The sequence below is a fragment of the Coturnix japonica genome, chromosome 3, assembly GCF_001577835.2.
Source record: "Coturnix japonica isolate 7356 chromosome 3, Coturnix japonica 2.1, whole genome shotgun sequence".
Taxonomy (NCBI): domain Eukaryota; kingdom Metazoa; phylum Chordata; class Aves; order Galliformes; family Phasianidae; genus Coturnix; species Coturnix japonica.
Genome location: NC_029518.1, coordinates 49,832,746 through 49,850,309, shown reverse-complemented (window position 1 = coordinate 49,850,309; position 17,564 = coordinate 49,832,746). Strand labels below are relative to the sequence as shown.

General features: G+C 43.5%; 1 protein-coding gene across 12 annotated transcripts in view; it reads right to left on the bottom strand.

Moving 5' to 3' along the window:
- Positions 1-17,564, bottom strand: part of MAP7 (microtubule associated protein 7) — a 101,357-nt gene that overhangs the window by 42,062 nt on the left and 41,731 nt on the right. For 9 of the 12 annotated variants that reach the window (XM_032443632.1, XM_032443628.1, XM_032443629.1 and 6 more), the window contains one exon: positions 2,924-2,992. In XM_032443632.1, coding sequence (XP_032299523.1) covers positions 2,924-2,992 — 69 coding nt within the window. The remainder of the gene's footprint in view (positions 1-2,923; positions 2,993-17,564) is intronic. The other 3 variants (XM_032443627.1, XM_032443633.1, XM_032443631.1) reach the window with 1 other exon arrangement.

The window sequence follows — 17,564 nt, the reverse complement described above, 5'->3', positions numbered from 1 at the left end:
GCTTCAACATGCAGATGCAGGTGAAAAGGGTAATAATATTCCTTCTCTCTTGTGGCTGGCACACAGAAGTCACAGAACGTGAACTTCTGCAGCATCAGTAATTAGTGTTAGTGGAATAGTGCACAACCAATATGAATTTTCCTGGAAAACAAGGATTCGCTTGAACGGCTGTCACTGCAACTTCAAGTTGTCAGAGAATGATGAGACCCTAGGGAATAACGTAAAACCTCATTCTTTCAAAATCACCACCTTCCTTCCTTTCTTTCCTACTTTCTTGAGAGACTTCACTATCAAGGGAAAAGAAGCAAGTCTTCAAAGAGACAGGAGGGTTATGTGGACAGGCAAACTGAAAGGTCTCCCGTAAGAATTCCTAATTATGAGCAATAGGAGGAATAAAATAAATTTTTAAAACTGCCCTCTGACATTCTGTTTGAAGACATCCAATTATTTTTCCTGTATCACACACCTGATGGTGCTCACATACACAGCCTCTCCCAGCACCCCAAGGATGTTAGAACAATCGCAAAGAATTCACATTAACCTAAAGGTTATGCAGAATATAAGCACATATTCAACAACAAGCTGCTTTTTTTTGTTGTTGTTTTTCATTTTTCTTTAATATATATATATATATACCCAAATATATATATTAATATATAATGTGTGTGTGTGTGTGTGTGTGTATATATATATATATATATTTGGGTGAACAAAGGAGAAAATTAATATTGGAACAAGGATGTTCAAAGCCTTACAGAGGAAGCTCTAGGAGGACCAAAGTGCTGCTGTAACAAGTCTGGGTAGGATGCAATGCATGTAAACTCATGTTTGGAAGCCTTTTCCATACACTTAAATAGCCTTGTAATAAGCAGAGCTCTAAGACAGAACATAATAAAGATTAACATTATGCCCAATAGAGACATTTGGAGATTAAATAAGCCATAGTTCTAAGTAAGAGGAAATGAATTTTTTACCTATTGCTGGAAACAAAACACCAAAACTATATGTCCAAATGGTGGAATGGTGTTTTTCATGAACTTGTGGCATCTACCGTGAGTTTTTACCATTCTGCTTAAGGAGCTTAGAAGACATTAGTAGCAGTGTGGGGAGTTGGTTTTTCCTCTTTCAGTAATGAAACAGACTTTTTTGGTCCTTAATCATTATAAGAAAAGAAAACGTAAATTTTCAAAACTTCTACGTAAAGAATACTGAACTCTTAATCACAGTTGGCATTTGTAGCAATCAGTAACCTAGAAAAAAAATCCCAACCTAGTTGGCATATGCAGTTATTACATATGGTGGTTTCTACAGCTCTGGCAACTGTCAGCTGCTCTGAGTGGGACTTGAGAAGTACCTCAGCCTCCTACTATTCTTCGCATCCACCTCCAATCCTCTCAGTCTCCTCTCAGAAAAGGCCACTTCCTCTCTGCCCCTGACTCCCAGGGTTCTGATTTCTTGTGCAAATGAAACTAAAAGGGTCAGCCTGGGAAACCACAGCCAGTTTGCATGCTGGTTTATAGGGGAGAAATATGTAAGCCACAGCATTCTTTGAAAAGATGTGTGCTTCGATCTCAAAAACTCTTCCCCCTACCTAGATCCCTTCACACTCCCACACACACATTCAGAGCTACCTGTGTTTCTCTTGGTCTCCAAATATTTGTTCAGCCTGCAGACACCTTCCAGACAATAACTTTGTTTGTAATGACATCTGTCACTCCTGCTGCAGTCAGTCTCCATTTTTTAACCAAAACAACATTTGACACAAAATTTGTATGCATCCTCAGGAAAAATACAGCTCAGGAGTCCTCACTTCAGCACAGAGGCTCTCATCAGTTGAGTGCAGAGCTGAACACTCCTTTGAGGGATCCTGTATTCCCTTCTACACTGCCACACAGATGGAGGGAGCAGCCAAGACACCTTCCTGAGAATTGAAGGACTGAGACTAAAGTGCTGCTGGACAAAGCGTATATTGAACACCGTTCAACCCATAAAAGTGGGTCACATTATCACTATTCTGTTCCCCTCATCCCACTGCCCAACTGAGAGCCACCAGGAATGCCGAACCATGTGCTGTATCCAGTGCTGCCCCCTGTTTGGTTCTGTCAGGTGGCACTGGGACTGCTTCCCTCAGGGATGGAGCCCAAGGGCACCCAGCTGGGGCACTGTGAAGCCTCTGCACAAAGCAGTCACTGAGCTGCCAGACCGCCCAGGAGCTGAAACGGGGCTCCTTACCATGCAATAACCCTGCAGCAACACAGCACCTGCATGCATGTTCTCAGGATTATTAATGGAATATTTTAATCCTGGGTGTCTGACTTCCAGTACAGGCAGAATTTAGATATCTGAGTGATCTTCTGGATCTTGGTTTAAGCACATACGTGCAGCAGACTCATGGCATTAAGGATTACATTAAGCATTTCTGTACAGAGACTGTTAACCATGTAAGTGCAGCATCAGTGAACAGTGAACTAAATCCACACAATATACCAAATGGGCAGGGTCAAGTAATGGCACGCATCTGTTCGCTGCACAAGGTATATTACAGAATATGGCTTACAGTGCCGGAAGTGAAGACATTTTTAAACAGAAGCATGTTTAAACAAAGCTACAAATCCCTGTCTACAGCAGAAAATACTGGTACAAGCATGAATGGAAGTACAGTGGCTTCTGTAACCGTATCTTACTTTGCAATCCTCGTTCTTAAACTGCACTAAAACAGAAGCAGATTTTATTAGTTTTACTTCATTGTGAGCAATTGGAAACTCCAGCCTAACAAAATACAGTCACTGATACTAGTATTGTTTGAACTACTAAGAGAGGTTTAGGAAAATGAAACATCTTAAAAATTCACAGGAAGACATCCGTTTTTAACATATAATTCTGACAAACAGCTTCACAATGTGAAACATGAAGAATGGCATACCTGGTTTAGTTCCGGTATTGCTTTGTCCTGAAGCGACTTTCTTCTCTTGTATTTTAGAACCATCAGCTGCTAAAATAAAGGGGGGAAAGAAAAATTATGTTACTAATCACATTGCTAGATAACAGCTTGCATCTTCTTTCCTCAGGGATGCTTTGGAAACCACTACTTCCAAAGAATAGCAGCCTTTTTAGTTTTTATTATAAACATTTCCCTTTGAAGAAGTTGGATTAAGCAGACTGATAAAAAGAAGTCAGAATAACAGAACCAAACCACAGGCCAGCTTGGGAGAACCAAACATCTTGCAACACAGCAGCACAAAAACGGCTAAAAGGTGATTTGTATATCTGAGGTTTCTAAAGATGTGGTACAAGATACTGGTAAAAGCTTCACAGACTTCACAAATTACAGAAGCAGCCATTATCCAGAATTGAAAAGAGGACAATTTATGTCTTGAATAAAATCTCAGAGAGGAAAGATTTCTATTATTTTTAATAGACTTTTGATCAGGCCCTAGAAAGAAATCATTCTGGGGCTCTGAATGCCCTTTCAGTGATCCTTTATAGCAGAAAACCAAAAGATTCATTATAATACTTCAAATTGCAACCATATCCTTGGCTCGGCATCTACTTAATTAAAAGCCAAGCCAGGAAATTAGGTGCCATGATTTTCTCTGTTCACAATTCATCTTCATCTCCAGTGTTCAATTCAGAACACTGCAGTCTGGGATGAATGCAAAAACAGGCTGTAATAATGCTAAAAAACCCTCCACAAAAATCGTGGAAATACTTGGAAGGCAGGACAAAAAGAAAGTTATATTGATACAGACAAGGGGAGGTGGAAAAAAAAAAAAAAAAAAGAGTAAATTTAAATGAAAATTTCACTAGAAATGAGTTGGACGAAACTGCTTTAAAAACAAAACAAGCCTTCCTGTATTAGCTCCACTCTAGAAAATAACAGCTTCTTTTTTTTTTTTTTCCCCCCCCAGCAGGCTCCAAACAATTTCCTCCACACTCCAGCCTTTGCATCTCTGTGGGCTGATTACCCATATGACCTGAAAAAGTCCTTGTTTCTCCTTTATCTCTTTCTACAGGAATAATTCAGGATGAACATGAAGGATAAAAGATAGCATGAGGAACCTTCATCAACACTTTCTCTGTCTTTCTTGGAAGGCAGGCAGGGGATGGAAATAGAAAAGGCTTTGATCAAATGTTCACTGCTCAAAAGTAATGTTTTGTTGATAACAGCACAGCATTCAAAAAAAAATCACATCATCTTTCCAAAATCACAGGTGAAACTTTAAAAATTGTAAGAAAAAAAGACAATCTTCTTGAAATTGAAAGAAATAACTATATTAAGATTCTCCTGATCAACTGAAGAAACTACAGTAGGACCTAACAAACGTGAATTCCAAGTCGGAATGAAAATTGACCTACTGTGATTTAGTACTTCGCCACTTTAAAGACCTCAAACAAAGAATTCATTCTACATATAAGTGATTTAGGGGAGACTACCTGAGCAGCAGCAAACACTTGCACTTTCAAACTTCCTAAGGTCTGCCACAATCAAAACCCATTCTTTTTTCCTTTCAGTGTTCTAAATGGGTGCTACGAAACCCAACTGTTACGTAAACTTGTTTATTCAACAATATAAAAGCTGGACCCTCTTGCAGTGAAGTTGGAGACCTCACCTACAAGTGGATGCGCAGCATAGGACCTCCCAGTTACCAGGAAATGCTATGCAAATCCTCACTGCAACCAGGGCTCCCCATGAACTGCAGATCTGGATGATGGTAAAGTATTAGGGATGTATCTTTCCTAACCACTATTGCTATCCTCATGCAGTAATGGTTAGGTGCATTGCCTTGTTCTGTTTTATTGTTGCTGCATCATTTCACTTACTACCTCACTGCTTTAAACTTAAGATAAGTGCACTTCTTCAACTTGGCGCCTGCGAACTTTGTGCTGATTCCACCCACTGGCAAAACAGCATCCACCAAAGAGCAGCACCCTAGAGAGCACCTGGAATGGGGAACTGACAGGGCTGCACCAACAGGAAAGAGCACACGCACAAGTTAGATCAAGGCATGCAGACAGCCACATTTTACCTCCAGGTAAAACGTACACTGAGCAATAAAGTGGAAATACAGCCTTCCACTGCTTGCTCTATTTCTATGCGTGTGAGGCAGTAGGAGTGCAAAACAGCTGAGAAAAACCAATAGCTAGGACAGAGAAAAAGAAACTAAAAGGAAAGAGAGAAAAAAGAATCCAGCTTTTCTGTCCCTGACACTTGTCAGCTAATCCCCTAGTTAGACCAAGCAGCTACTTCACTACAGGAGAGAGATGGAGTGCATGTTGGGAGATGGAGAAAACACTTGTAGGGACAGTTGGAACAAGCTACTGCCATAGTCAGAAACTGTTGCCAACACACAGCAGAGAAAATCAAGCGTTAAACAGAAAATTCACTCAATTACTTACAAACCCACTCCTCAAAATAAACTCAAACCACTACTTTGTTCCCAAACTTATTTAATGTGGCAACTTATGCCAGATATGCATAACAGAGAAAGCCACGGTTGGAACTAGTCTGATTTAAGCGTGGAACAGGCAGACTCCCCTTGTAAGCAGTACTGATGAAGCAGAGCTACTCTTGGCAGTTTTATCAGGGCCCTGAACAGCAGCTGGCTGGCACGCCAATGAAAGCTGAAGTACTGCTGTGTTGGGTGGGGTGTATTCCAAGGGAAGGTACAGGTCAGCGCTGACAAAACCTGCAAGCTTCAATACTGAACCACAGTTAGCACTTAACTCATCAGTACCTGTCTGGGCACCTGGCTGTTCTCTTCAGCACTGAGTTTCAAGTCTGAAGAGCTGAACTCCATACTAATCTGTCACTTGTGTTTTACGACTGGAAATTTGGGAACACCTCCATTTCTCATCATTGAAATTCATCCGTATGTACTGTTCATAATGACTGTGTCTGAGGCATTTCCTCTGATGCTTGAACTGCGCATAAACACAAGAGCTAAAACATGAGTATTGTTTTTTCATATAAAACATGTCCTCTTCCTTTCCTTCCCTGCAAGAGCAGATTAAAACTTCCCTTCAGGAAGTAATAACTGTTGGCTTGCAGGTTGTTGCCAGCCTCCAAAAAGCACGTAAGCAGCCTGCCCGCAGCCAGCTCCTGTCCAAAGAGTGTTCTGAAAACAGCTTCACACTGGAGAAGCCATGCTGCAGAGCTCTTCCTGTGCAAAGGACACAAGGGGAAGCAAAAGAAATACCTGGGTAATGAGGACCATAGGAGCCAGCAATAAACTGCAGGAGGGACAATGATTTGTGATGTTAAGGTGAATTTTGCAGCAGCTCAGTCACACAAGCTATGAGCCTGTTGGCGGCTCTGAGGCAGCGACAGCGCACTGCTGTCATTCTTTCTGTTACTCCATAGGGTAAGAGCACCCACATGCACAGAAATGAATCATCAGGATAGAAAGCCTATACCCTGTGCACTTGCTGTCAAGACCCCACCCCTCCACTCAAAATCAGAAGCTCCCTTAAGAGCCCTGGTTAAGGTGGCTCATAAAGAGAGGCAACAAACCTACCAGACCAGCCACTTCAGTTGGTAACAGCACAACAGTTGCAAGCCCAACATCTTCAGGCTCCTACGGGACAACATCTTCAGGCAAAGTCTAAGGGAAACTATAGTCCGGGTCTGCTTATGCTACCAGAGCTCCAATCAAAAAGCTTTATTACAAATACTCTCATTAGTAACACTCTTATGAAAAATATTATTTTTTTAATTGCAAGCAAATTTACAAAAATGTACATCTTCTCATAATTCCACCACTGAGGAACTCAGCAGCTGTTTTGCAAATATAAATAAATTAAAAGATATTCAGCTTTTTTTTCTCTGGCACTTATCACAGAAATCTACCATCAGAGCTGCCCAACAAAGCACCGTTACTGACATTCTTCATCTCAGGTGCCTGGACTGAGCTAAAAATAAATGAAAACTCATCAGCATTGGTGTTCATTGCTCACAAGGCAGTACAGAAGTTGTTGTTTTCATCATACTGCAGACCAGAAAAACAAGCAGGTGATTTTAAGCAGTCACAGTCAAATCAGCACTAAGTTGTAAAACACTTGAAAACAGAAACATAAATAGATTTCTTTGGAAACACAGACAAAATATGATCATATGAGTAACTACATGAAAAACAAAAGGATGCTTTTTTTAAAAATTATTATTATTTTAAGATTAAAATTGTGCAACTGCTCTACTGGGAGATGCATATTCATGAAGAATTACTTCTGTCTGACCATGCTGGCTTTTTAATGCATTGCACTCTAAAATATTAAATAATATAGAATACAGAAGACTGAGTGACTTAGCAGGAAGAACCCTTATGCTACTTAGGCTCTCTTAATGACAAAGGAAAGCTAAACATAATAGCATTTACAAGAAAACAGACATGCATATTATTTCCTCTGGATAATTATATCACATCATTATACCGCAATGTAAAACAATGATATTGACATTAAAGAACTGCTGGAAAAAGAAAGGTGCCTGCTATCTATTGCAAAAGCCTGTGCCACCAAAGCAGTGTCTGTGCAGTTGACAGCAGGCTGGTAGCTCTGGCCAGATACAGATGAGAGGAAGCTTTTAAATTCCACATCACCCAAATAAAATAAAACCTCAGGGACTGCAGAACAACCTCATTTCCAGATTACCAACACATCATGAGCTATGCACACCATCTTAGGCAGCTTACAAAGCAGACCAAGCCTGGGCCATATCGGACCTACAACAATCAATTTGCAATCCTACTGCTCAAGGACAAAACACTTCACCCTAGGTGAAGGAGAAGCAACTCCTGCTTCTCATCCAGACCTGGACTTTGACTAGATAGCTTGCTCCAGACAATGAGGTAATTCCTGGGAGAGCATCCAAGTCACGAGGTAGTTTACACCTACCACTGGCAACTAGAGAACCGAGCTCAGACCTGCCTGCATTCAGTATTGCACTGATGGCAAGGTCAAATCACTTGAGCTGAGAACAGCAACTTGAGTATTCATTATTTGATACCAACTTCTGTACAGGGCATGGTGACCGATGCAGGTAGCAGGCTGAGTTCTGCAAAAACAAATACAACTCCATCAAAGGGAAGGTGGATGGAGCTAGGAAACTAAGGGAAAAATGAATACTCTGCTACAGTTCAATATATTAAGCAATTTGATCCTAAGATCCAGCCACTTTTAAACACAAAGCAACTTCCTTAGTCTCAGCTTTGCAATAAGAGAAGGTAAGGTCCCCAGAAGCAATCTTACGATGTAATATATATTTTTAATAAAGATGAACTTGCCACAAAATGAGCTATATCTAAGGTTAATTTAGGAGACTTCTGCAAGCTTACAGACTACGTGCTTTCTTCTTGCCAGCCCACTGATATACACAAACCATCCCACTCCTGCTGAACTCCATGCATGCCCGTGCTGCCCTCCTTCCAGCTCTTCCCAAATTTGTTCAGGCTTAGCACCACACACATTGAGGTGAGCAGCTACCATCCTGGTGACTTCACCATGAAGAGAAGAGAGAAGGAGCAGGCCTCTATCAGTGGCATTTCTGCCATGGCAACAACACACTGATCATTCAAAAGCCAGGCACAACTGTTTTTGTGTCTCATGGCAATTAATCTCTTTCTACACTAACTGCTGCCGTATTGGGACATCCCCAAACAGGGGCAGTATATCCATGTGAGGACAAACATTCTCTGCTGTCCCTACTGCAAAAGAAAGGGAGTTCAAAATCAGGTCTGTTCTTTTTCAAAGCTTTCTTTCCACTGAGGTTGCCTCACACTGTCACCTTACTAGAGGATGTAGATGAGACCCATAGCACAGCTCTACCACTGCACTACTTCTGACTCTAAAATGCTTTTAAAACACATTTACCAGCTTTCTGGCCTTCTCAGTACCCTAAAAAGCTCTGACCAGCAGCACAGCAGCTCACTGGATTCCTGCTTTTAAGCCTGTCACATGAAAGCCAATTCCCTTCGCTTTCCACCCCTAACAAAAGCCACCCACAATAAAGCTTAAGAGATCTCCATTATCCAAGATTTCCCCTCCTCTGCTTTAAATTACTTTAAAGTCAAAATCACTGTATCCACCAAACTAAGTGGGCTCCTGGCCTTCATCCCATAATTGCTTTAAACGGATCTGCAGTCTCATCCTGTTGCCTCTGTCAAGAAAATTGTATTGCAAGAGAAGCCTCATTTGTGAGAGAGTAAATAGGGGCTCATCACAAGAGAAAGAAACAGGACAACTTCAACCGAGCCTACAGATTTTTTTGCTATTTTCATCCTACCAGCAGCAATGACAAAAATACATCTGCAAAAACAGCCATGTGATTTTGAGACTGAAAGTGTTTTACTCCCACTTGAGCTGCTCTGCACGGGCACTGACAACCGCCTTTCTTGAGACCTTCTCAAATCTTTTACTTAAAAACTAAACAAAATAATAACAAAGATGTTCAAAATGCAAAAAAGGAGGACAGGGTGGTGGGGAAGAAGTAGTATTATTTAATGCTAACAGCCTGAGACATGTAATGCTCCACGAAAAGGAACAAAGAGCAAAAGAGCAGCTGCACAAATTTCTGCAAGATGAAGATTCTTACATAGCAGAGCACCATGACCTTGTTTATTAAGGAAGAAGTTCAACATCATGCTGGCAACATCATGCTGGTTTCATCTACTGACACAGCATGCTAAATGCAGGTACTGGCAGTGAGAGAGCTGTGCCTACACCAGGCCAACACAAGAGCTCATCTTGGCCAAAAAGTGAAGCTAAACATTACGCTGAGACCCCAATCTTGCTTTTGTACCTAACTGCCTCCACACAGCACCACATCAGGCCACTTAGATATCTACCTCAGACATCTACTGGGACTCCTCTCCTATAAGCAAGTTCCACTGCTGCAGAGCTTGCTGGTCAAGGTCATGCATTTTTCAGGCATGTTCAGAGTCATCTTTTCAGCAAAAAAACCAAACTAACTAAAAAACAAAAAAAAAAAACCAGGACATGAATTATAATTTCCAGTCTCTATAGCAAACTCTCAACAAGAGACAGCAGGAAGAGATGCACAGAACTGAGCTTTGTTTTCACAACTTGTTATGTGAGGACAATGATTTCTGAGTCAGAACTGCCAAGACCAAGCAGACAGGTTCTCGGGTCTCTGCATTCAGACCCCTGCTCTAATCAAGAGCTTGCTGGCCTAAGGATGTGCAGTTTTCTGCTCACCAACTTCTTCTTGCAATGAAAGCTCGCTGTAACAGTCACAAAAACTGCTTAGAGCAAGAGCAACGCTCAAGTTTTCTCCTTCTTTTTCTGTTCCTTATATAAAATATACGTTCCATTACTGTACTTGAAACAAAACAAGCAAACTATACATGTTAAGAAACACTGAAGCAATAAGGATTGTTTCCTACCATGAAACAATGACTCAAACTGTAATTTCTGTTGTAAAACTCAGCCTTAATCACTTCATTCCCTGTCAAAAAACAAAAGCTGTACCCGGACTATGCTGTCACACTTGAGGAAACACACAATGAGCAGAGACACTATCAGCCAAGAGATCAACTAAATTATCAAGACATCACTTACTAGAAAAAGTGCCTTTCAAGGTGAGCACCATGTCAGCTCAGGGCCCAGTTCTTTACTGTAATCTTCACTGTGATTTTTACTCATCCAGCTGTCAGCAAACAGGACTTCCTGAGGAGCGAGGTACTGCTTGACATGTTGTCATGGTTTTGTAATTTTGTAATTTTGCTATCAGTATTCCACATCATAACATCATGTCAAGTATGGATACTTCTGTTGAATGTGCAGTCCTCAGAAGAAGACTACATTTTTCAGAGAACAACAGGAGTAACAATAAGTCACGGGACCAGGACTCTATATAATCTCGTTCCCAGGCTGGAGTGCCCTCCTTCTTCTCTCGAACTTCTCGGAGACGTGGGCTCTCCGGCCGCTTCCCAGTTTTGGAGCAGCTGCTTGTTTTGCGTCTGTGCACCGAAGTCGCACGGGCATAGAGCTTTTTAGCTTTGTCTTAGCAACTACTCTCCTCTTTGCTGCCTTTCGGAAGAGCTTCGGCCGTCTTTTATCTTGCTGGATTGTGTTTCCCCGCTGTTTCCCTGTCCAGTGTTATCTTTCCGTAAGCTGCTCACTCGGGATGAAGTATGGCTGGTGACCTGTCTCTTTCGGGCCAACACATACAGACAAATTGTCAACATTAACGGGCTAGCTGCACAATTCTTCAGGCATTGCTGATCTAACTTTTGTGTAGAAATACAAGGGGATTTCTCTTTCTCGCGATCACCCTTAGAGCAAAGCTTAGGCTAGCTCTCTGACTTTTTTACAGTAGTCTCTGCCAGCCTGTATGAACAGGTCCACTCTTTCATGACCCCAGTTTGCTCTGTTAAGGATTGAAAGCAATTATGATCTTCTTAAAGTCAATTGGGTCAACCCTATTAACACCGAATAATTTGGGGTGTTGTGGAATTGTCGATCATATAGCCTAAATAAAGGTGGGATACTGATGGAAGAACCTGCCTGGTACTTTTACGAGATGTGGGTATGGTCAAGAAATTTTGGCATCTACAACCTCCAGATGCCATGTGTGAAGTCTTACTAACACTATGCATCTCAGATGGAACGGCAATTTTACAAATACTTGCATCCCAGATTGGAACAGGCAATTTTTACAAACACCACATGTTTAATTCATTGTAACAGGCTAAAAAAACCCTTTTTATTTAGGTTGTCACTCTCAGATTTTCCGACAGACCGCATTTTCAATAACTGAGAATAGGGTTCATACTTGCATTCATGTTATGCACTATCTAATGCAATGCCATATATGTTCCTATGCATTCGTTCTTAACTTGCGGAAAGTCTCCTCCCAGAACGAGAGAATGATGAACTGGCAGGGAATATGGAAAGGTTTAGGAAAAGTCTTCAGAAGCAATGGGGACGCCGAGTGTCATGGGATTTCACTCTTGAACACCTAAAGGGACCCTAAGAAATTAAGTGAGTATTTGGGTCAGAGATCTAAGGAGGTAAACCTTATTGGGTTTGGCTTATGCATACCGGCTTTGTATCATAACTATTCTGGAGAGAGGAGAGTTTCCCCCGATCTGAGGATTCAAGGCCCAAGTTAATTCTGATCAGTCAACAGGAGGCATCAGTAGCAATATCACAGTTGCCCCTGTGGAAGGCACCGAAATGGAAACGGGTGTCCACAGCGTCTAGAACGAAAAGAAGGGAGAAGCCACAGGGGGGGGCACAAGAAGAAACCCAGGTGCGGGCATGGAGGGCAGTACCGAAAAAAGCAAAGGCAAAACAAGAGGCATGAAGAAGAGACTGATGATGAGGAGGAAATCACCGTCTTTGTCGACCTCTGAAGCTGAACTGAAATCCAAAAGGCTCAAGAAGGAGTTTACAACGGCGTCAAGATGAAGGTATCCCTTGGGCTTGGCTTGCTTTCGCTGCTGGGACAACGGGGCCAACAGCTTGTCCTCTAGATGGTAATGAAGCTCGCCAACTAGGAAGCATTGCCTCAAGATGCAGGTATCGACAGAGGGATTAGGCAGATGTTTCGGGATGGAGCTGCTACTCTCTGGTTGCGCTGTTACGAAGCCGTGAAGAAAGGTACCTCTATAGGATGCTTTGAAGCCTAAATTTTGATCGTTGGAATAGCCGTCCAAAAAGGTATTCAGCGCCTGAGGTTAATTGGCCATGGCGAAAAATGTTGTACAGCCCTGATCCAAGCGAACTTGGACCTGAGAGAGTGAGGGCCGATCCTGACATGGTGGCCAGAAAAATCACGAAGTACAGCAACCAAGGAGAAATTGCACAGTCATTGGTATCAAGGATCTAAAGGATTCGTGGACAGATGGCCCCGAGTTTTTTGAGCTGATTAAATAATGCTTCAAACCATCGATCAGCAGCTCGCCCCAACTGCATGCCGGCAGTTTTCTGCCATCTCACGCTAGAAAACCGAGTCGAAGAAACTGTGCAAGAAATTGTTTTCCATCAACTGATTTGTAATGATCACCGTAATAGTATCATGAAACAACTGATGAAGGTCAATCCTCGTACGGGCCACCTTAGGTCTAAATGAAGGATGCTGATCAACTAGTCCAGTCTACTGCCCCAACCTGCAAACTCATCAAAAAGTCTCAGCTGTTAACCGCACTAACATGGCGCTTTCCCAGCATCGCGCAAAGAACAACAGTACGATTGCAGTAGCCGTCGTGTTTCCATGTGGGCGCTACCTACCGTGACCGTGGAGAAGACATGAGGAAGTGGCATGATGCAGCCCACGCTGCACTCACGAGCACGGGTGAAAAGACTACTAGACATACCAACTCACCAGTGGAGTTGCTCCAGTCATCACAGGTACCAATAGAGGGGCCCTGCCCTCAGTCTAAGGGGAGGGAAAGGGATAATAGAGTTTTATTGGACTGTTGGATTCGATGGCCTGGCACATCAGAACGCACAGGAAATATAAGGGCGCTGGTGGATACCGGTGCACAAGTGCACCACTAATGCCTCCAAAAGTCCATGAAGGGACAGAATCAAATCCCATATTTCTGGTAGTGACTGGGGGCTTCTTCAATTAGAATTGACTGTGCTGGAGGCTGAAAATAAGCCTCACTGGCAAAGACTGGAAAAAACACCTTTGTGAACTGGCAGGGGCCTCCAATGTTATACTTGGGTATTGATTACCTCAGAAGGGGGCCCCATTTCAAGGATCGCTAAGGGGTATCGATGGGACCTTTGGGATAGCTCTGCTGTAGACCATGGACACATAAGCAGTCTGTCTGTTTTTGCCTGGCCTGTCAGAGGACCCGTCTGTTGTGGGGCTGCTACGAGTAAAAGCCGCAGCAGGGTACCGTCCGATTGCTAAAAGACAAGTGCACAGACGGAGTGTATCGCAGCCAACAGGGATTCCTTGCTCCCATTCATGATTTGATTCGGCCTAGTTGGAGATCAGGGAGTGATCAGTAAAACTTCATCACCTTTTAACAGCCCCATATGCCAGTGCGTAAAGCATGTGTGAGATGGAGGCTGACAGTAGCACTACCGTGGCCCCTGGGAATGAGGTTCTACACCCCCATTGCAGCGCTGCTGTGCCGGGCTGGTTGACATGTTGGAACTCAGTACGAGCTGGAGTCAAAAGCAGCCCAAATGTATGCCACCATTTGACCATTTGCCAAGTTGCCTTCTTTTTCTATTCCTTTGGCCGCAGACATGCAAGCCACAAGTTTGCTTCCACCCTGGAGGGGCATTCATGGCTATCACTTGGAACCGTTTGCCCCAGGGGTGGAAACACAGCCCAAACCATGTTGCCATGGGTTGTGTTCAACTGTACTGGAACAGGGTGGTGCTCCTGAAACACCTGCAGTACATTGACTGAACATTCCGTTGTGTGGGGTGATACAGCAGAAAGAAGTTTTCCACTAAAGGGAGGGTAGTAGGCTGTTAGTGTATAATCCGGAATTCTTCTACAACTGGCTTTGGCTATTAAGCGAAGCAAAGTAAAGGACCTGCCCCAGCCCGAAACTTCAGTCTCTTTAAGGCTATAAAGTGGCAGGATGGAGCGTCGTCACACATCCCAGCAGATGTGATGACAAAAATCAGTGCCATGTCTCCACCAAACTACGCAGACAAGAGACAAACATCTTTCTGGGCACAGTGGGGCTTTCTGCAGGATGCAATTCCACAACTACAGCCTCCATTGCCTCAAGCCCAGCCCTTTAATCGGTCAACCGCGGAACGAAGTAATGATTTTTGGCATGGGGCCCCTGAGCAGAGCAACGGCTTTCTGAACAGATTAACGAGAGAGATAAGCCCGTGCTGTAGCCGCTAGGGCCACGTCACGGACTGGAACAGGATGTGAAAGAGCACATCTCTATACTGCTGCTGGGAGAGACAGGCCCCACTTGGAAGTTTGTGGCAAAGAGCCTCAGGAGAGACGCCGAGCGACCCCTGGGATTCTGGATTCCTGGATCGAATCATATAAGCGGTCTGCAAGAGTGCTAACACTCCAACTGAGAAGGAGATCTAGCACGCGATATGGAGGGGGTTTCGGGCTGCTTCCGAAGTAGTCGGCGTGACTGAAACACAGATCTCTTTGCGCACCTCGCGCCCATTGACCGTGCTAACTGGATGTTCCAAAGGAAGAGTTCCACCCTTCCACTCATCATGCTACCGATGTCAACCTGGAGCAAGTTGGAGTTAACGCTGATTACAACAGCGCGCACGCGCGAATGGAAACCTCAATCGTCCAGGAATCCTAGAGGTAATCATGGACTGCCGAAATAAAAAGTTTGGACACTTGCACCAGCAGAAGGTATCACGTGCTAAAGAGGCCCAACCATACGAACGATTCCAGAAATGAATAAGAAAATATGCCGCTATATTCACTGACAAGGGAAGTCATGTGGCATTGTAGGGAAGCCCAGCAATGCATAGGAAAGCTGCTGTTGGAAGCCCCACACGACAGGTTTGACAGCAGGCCACTGAAAGTAAGGGGAGAATCAAGTCAAGTTTGCAGAGGTAAAAAGCTGTCCAGCTGGCCTTAGATGTTTGCTGAAGCGGGAGAGGTGGCCGAATGCTGTATCCAGTTACTGCACTCATGGATGGTGGCAAATGCCTTACTGGCGGTGGTTACAGCGGTGGCCAACAAAATATACTGTGCAACGGAGGGGAAATATCTGTTTGCGCCGCTGAAAGGCTATAGGAAGGACAGGCTCACATTGTTCCGAAAGAATATGTGGTTGGTAAGGTGCGTCATGCCTTGGATGCACATGTGCCCAAAGAGTCGGGCGTACTGAAGAACAACCAAACCAACAACCATCAGGTAGAATAAATGCTCTGGCCAAAATTGAGGTGGCTAAATTGACATTGGACTGGCAGAATAAGGGTGATTATATGTCTAGCTCGCATGGCGCTCATGAAAGACCTCAGGCCATCCAAAGGACAGAGACGCAACAATATAAGGATGGCCCAGCAGACCGGGGGTGGACTTAACCATGGACGCTATTGCTGCGCAGATTTCATGATTGTGAAACATGTGCGCATAATTAACCAAGCAGAAGGATGAAGACCTTCTCGGGAGGAAGGGGGCGGTATGGCAAAAAGTATAAATAGTGTGGGAGGCGCTGGCAGGTTGATTAATATACCTTGCCACGATCTCGCAGTGGTAAGTGTTATGTACTCACATGGTAGAGGGCAACCACTGGTGCTTGAAAACATACGCAAGTACCCCACTGCAACTGTCTCGAAACCCTCACCTATTAGGTCTTGAGAAACAAGTCTTGTGGCGACATGGCACCCAGAAAGAATGAATCTGATAAATGGGAACATTTCAAATTCTCTTAATACATATCTTGGGCCAAAGTCACTGGCATTGAGTGGAATTTATCCATATTCCCTACCATTGGCACACCAGCTTCTGGTAAATTGAACGATATAATGGGATTGTTGAAAACTATGTTGAAAGCATGGGTGGTTGGAACATTTACAGCACTGGGAGAAGAATCTGGCAGAAGTCCACTTGGTTTGGTCAATACTAAGAGGATACTGGTACAATCGGAGGTGCCTAAGTTCACATTCTCAGCCCCTACAACACTGTAGAAGGAGATACGGTCCCTGTTAAACCATGTTAAAGAACATGGTTGGGAAAAGCTGTTTGGGTTCCTTCCCAAGCCTTCTGGAAAGGGCAAACCTGATCGTGGAATTGTCCTTTGCCCAAGGGACTGGGTGGCACTTGGTGGGTAATGCAGAAGGGATGGGATGTTCAATTGTGTGCCACAAAGGGGAATTTGATGCTGGGGGAGTGCAGTCAATAATTTTATGTACTCTATATAATATATAAGTATGTGCATGTGTAGTGTATTGTTAGTTATTATAGTTGTTACATTTAGTTATGTTACAATGCATTCAAATCTATTCTAGCCTATCACAAATTTTTACATTAACGTGTTACTATATGTTATATATATGCTATGTATTAACCATGATGTAATAATAGTAAGAATAGGTGGAAATGTCATGGTTGTGTATATTTTGGTAAAATTTTGCTATCAGTGTAATTCCACCAGTCATAACATCATGTCAAAGATGGACTATCTCTGTTGAGATGTGCAGTCATCACAGAAGAAAGACTACATCTCCAGTAGAACAACAGGAGTGAACAATAAGTGACGGGATACCAGGGACTCTATAAGATATATCCCTCCGCCAGCTACCCCGGGCCCTCCGTTCCCCACGCCTTCCAGGCTGGAAGTGGTGCCCCTCTACCTTCCTTTCTCTCCCGCACTATCTCCCGGGCAGAGTGGAAAGCCGGACTTCCAGCCGTGCATCGCCTAGAGTTCACAGTAGGGCCTCTCGGTTTTCGGAGAACTCCCTCTCTCCTCTGTTTCATTGCGATTTGTTAGCCCTTAATTATTTATATTTGGTTATCTTTTATTTCGCTATCCATATTTTAGTAAATAAGTTTTTTCCTCCTTAGAATTGTCCGCTGGTTTATCCCAAACTCTCCCCTTTTCCCCGCTCCTTTCCGGGCCCGGGGGGGGGGCGTGGGTGGC